Source organism: Humulus lupulus, chromosome 1 (assembly GCF_963169125.1).
Source record: "Humulus lupulus chromosome 1, drHumLupu1.1, whole genome shotgun sequence".
NCBI lineage: Eukaryota > Viridiplantae > Streptophyta > Magnoliopsida > Rosales > Cannabaceae > Humulus > Humulus lupulus.
In genome coordinates, this window is record NC_084793.1 from 223,244,863 (window position 1) to 223,248,728 (window position 3,866).

The following is a 3,866-nucleotide window of genomic DNA, read 5'->3' on the forward strand; positions in this document are numbered from 1 at the left end:
TTATTATTTGTATTAAATATAAACATTTTAAAATCACTTTTACATCCATATGTGCATTAGACCATAATAATAAAAATTGTGCCAAATATGTCATTTATTAACTTTTTATGCTAAATTTAATAATATTTTTTTACATTTTGCACTGAGATAATCTAACCCCAAGTAGACAATATTAGTATTAGTTAAAGTATACTTACTACTTAAATATAATATTATTTTTTTATGATAAAAATATTTATGCTCGAAAAGTTCTTGTATATATAATGAAAACGTGAACTTTTTCATATGTGATAACTATATGGTTTATTGGACAATTAAGGTATTTTTATTGGTTTTTACCGCATTTTTTTATAAGTCTAAATCTGCCTATTGATAAGATTTCTTACATTTTATATTTTGGATTGATTTGAATATAATCAAATACGAGATTTTTATGATAAATATATTTATGTGTGAGTAAATATTTTATAATGCAGTGGTTTATATGATTTCTCCAAAAATACAGATTTTTTTTGTGAAAATTTGACAAAATTCAGGTTCAATGTTGGTGCATTTTGTAAGCTCTAGCAAACTATCTGATAGCTCTACAGCTCTAGCTTGAATAAATTGCCAAGAAAATTGCATTTAAAATATTAATCTATAACTGTTTCCTTACAGAAAATAACTTTCAAAGACCGAAGAAAAACACCACTTGAGCTGATTTTACTTGACTAGAAAGGTGTTTTTACTTCCACTTTGTGTATTCATTCTGAAACTCTTTCTGTAACTGTTCTCTTGATTTGGACTTTGCAGCCAACACAACATCATCAAGAAATCCCCTTTGTGGAAATTCTTCTGGCACCAGAGACCGGTATGTCTCAAACTGTTCTGCAGCTTCTTCCTTTTTATCCAGTAAGCTGTACACAATTCCCTGCAACAGATTTCCACCATGTTAGTGATTATTGTACTTCTTAGTGCAAATGGTTTTCCATAGAGGCATATTTATATTATTGTCTATTTTTCTTCTTTATCATTACTAGTATCTTCGTGCTTCATTAACAAACAGCATACCCTATTATGAGAACTTGGAAGATCTTAAAAATAATTAGTAACACGGTTTGCTTAGCATGCTGCATGCTAAGAATTTTACTTTTAAAAAGAAATTACAATTTTATTATATAAAGACGAGTAAAGATGCAAGGAATAAGGACAAGATATTCTATTAGAAATTGAAGTTGACACTCACAAAGAGCTCCTCAATTTCAAAAGCAGCAACCAAGCAAAACTAATGCCAATAAGCACATCTCAGATTTCCGATATGTGTGACTTGTCACACATCTGAGTTCTAATAGCCTAACAACATAAGAGAAAGGGGAAATAGATTTAAGTTAAGCCTTAGTTTCTAACCCTACCATTATAATGCATCAAACTTATACAACAAAGAGAAACAATATTTGGTCAAAGCAACACTTGTAAGAAAGGAAAGCATATCTCTTTATAATATGCTCTCATGGCACTGTTCATGCAATCATAACTAACTAAAATTAGGGTTCCCATGAAGTCAACTAACTGATGAGAACTTTATGGTGCATTGAGACAATACCTTCAATCATTAACAGAGATTTTCCAACAACAAAAAAAGGACTCAAATTAGCAGTGACAAGAACGACATTAGAAAGTTCACCATGCAAAGATAAGGCCTAAAATCACGATGATCCTCCTTAACCAGTGTTTGAAATTCCTTCAAGCCGTCTTCCAATGCCCCCTGCACGAGACAGAAGTTTTATAACACAAAGGAGAAGCTCGAACAAACATAAAATGATTTTCACTTATACATGCGCCACATTTTAACAGATGTTCAGTCAACTAGAACTACCCAAAACAAATACAGAATGCCCTCTAATCCAATAAAAGAACTTAAAACTGATTTAATCTTTCCCGTGAGTATTAAGCATACCACTTAAAACAAAAATCAGCATATGTTCTAATCCAGGCTTACCCTTACAACATGCATTTGTGCAATCAGAATTCTGATATTTCTCTCCTCGGTAACCTTTTTTTCATGGCGAGCAAGTTCTAAAGCCTTATTCAACATCTCGAAAACTGCCGGACCTTCATGGTTTTTGTGCATCACCAACGCTAGACCCTGTTGAAGGAGAGTCACAGTGATTAAGTTTTTCAGCAAAGACAAAGGTATGTCAAAGCAAGGATTCACTTGATGTTGCAGTGATCCAGCAATACAAAAAACAATGAGATTGAAACAGATCACGTTAAGAAAATTCCTGAGATGAGAATGATAGAGCAGCTATCAGCTCAAAACCATCAACGACACTTTATGTAACAGGTGTAAATTTTACAAAACAGGCAACAGCAAATATATAATTTTCTCAAGGAACTAAATAAGTAACATGCCTAAAAAACTAGCCTACTCATTTCAACTCAACCAATCAATTATTGACATCCAGCAAGCTCAATCATTAACAAAGATTGAGTTTTCAAAGTGGCATGTGTACCCTTCAAACGAAATATACAATCATCAAATCCAAATACGTAAGAACAACATTTATAACTCATAATTGGAGAGTCGCAACCAATAATGAAATCATAAAGGGGAAAAAGAAAAAGAGAAAAGACCAAGAACCATACATGCAAAGCTCTAAGCAAGAGAGGCCTCTGTTTCAAGATCTCCTTGAACAATCGTTTTGCTGTACTCAGTCTCCCCATCGTCTCATAAGAAAGTGCCAACAAAAGTTTCCATTCAACTTCCTCTGGTTCCAACTCGATCAACCTCTCCACATATTTAACAGCCTCCTTTGTGTCCCCTCTCCTCATTTTCCCATACAAAACCACCATCAAAGCTTCAATATTCTTCGGCTCCTTCTTCAAAATCTCCTGGTAAAAATATTCCTTTTCAATTTCTTCACTTTGGGTACTACTATTCATACTAGAGCTGCTCGTTGGAGCAGGTAAAGCCAAAGCTGGTCTCATACTAAAAAACCCAATAAAGAAAGCCGTCCCAATTAGAAAACCCACAATCTTTTCCAAGAATAAACGGTGAAAATTATCCTTGGGTGGGGGAAAACAGCTGAAGTTTGAGCCATTTGAGAAAGGTGAATTTGGAGGTGATGACTGAGAGAAATGGGTCACGATTTTTGATGGCTTTGTAGAAGAGCGAAGATTTATTGGGAGTATAAATGGTTTTTGGGGTTTAGGCACGGAGGGTTTAAGGGTCTTGCAATCAAACTTAGGAGTAAAAAAGAACTTGGGACTAGAAAAGCTGCTAGTGTGAGAGCAAAGAGATAAAGCACTGGAAAAACCCATAATGGATTTCAATTCAATGCTAGTCAGTGTTCACCCATTTGAGAAGAAAAAACCCCAGGCTGTGCCAATGGGGGGTTTTAGGACGAAGGAGACGAAGAACAAGAAGAGCAACGACGATGGCGGACACTGGTGTGAGCTTTCGAACGCAAAGCAAAAAACACTGATCACCTTGGGCCTTTCCTCAATTTAAAAATAAAGGCCCGACAGTAACTTGGCTCACAACCCAGAATGAAATTTTCTAAACTCGGTCAGAATTAGGAGAATTCCCTCCCTCGGTTTGTTTGGTTTGAAGGACTTAGTTCTCAGTTTGTTTTGAAGGACTTAGTTCTGTATTAATTTTGAGCCTTTAGATTTATTGTTTTAGAAAATAGATTGTTAGATTTAGTTGTTGAGTTTATTGGGTGTCAAAGTACCGTTATGCCCTTAGTCATCCCTTAGTAACTGGTCACATTTTTTTTTTATTCGTGTTTTCGCCCGTTTAGGCCATTCTTATCCTTTCAAAAGGAAAAGTCCCCCCAAACCCAAACAATAACTGTTTGGAAGGAAAATTCCCTCCCATTTAGTCC

The 3,866-nt window shown here is 34.8% G+C and overlaps 1 protein-coding gene across 2 annotated transcripts; it reads right to left on the reverse strand.

Moving 5' to 3' along the window:
- Window positions 1-597: 597 nt before the first annotated feature.
- LOC133803714 (protein SLOW GREEN 1, chloroplastic) lies at window positions 598-3,596 on the reverse strand. Of its 2 annotated transcripts, none has more exons than XM_062241828.1 (4): window positions 2,626-3,592; window positions 1,979-2,125; window positions 1,664-1,744; window positions 598-910 (listed from the first exon to the last, which is right to left on the reverse strand). In XM_062241828.1, the coding sequence occupies exons 1-4, from the start codon at window positions 3,298-3,300 to the stop codon at window positions 725-727; spliced, it is 1,089 nt and encodes a 362-aa protein (XP_062097812.1). In that variant the 5' UTR covers window positions 3,301-3,592; the 3' UTR covers window positions 598-724. The 2 variants fall into 2 exon arrangements, with proteins under 2 accessions (XP_062097812.1, XP_062097817.1); XM_062241833.1 differs by having other exon boundaries at window positions 735-910; window positions 1,583-1,744; window positions 2,626-3,596.
- Between the last annotated feature and the right edge of the window lie 270 nt (window positions 3,597-3,866).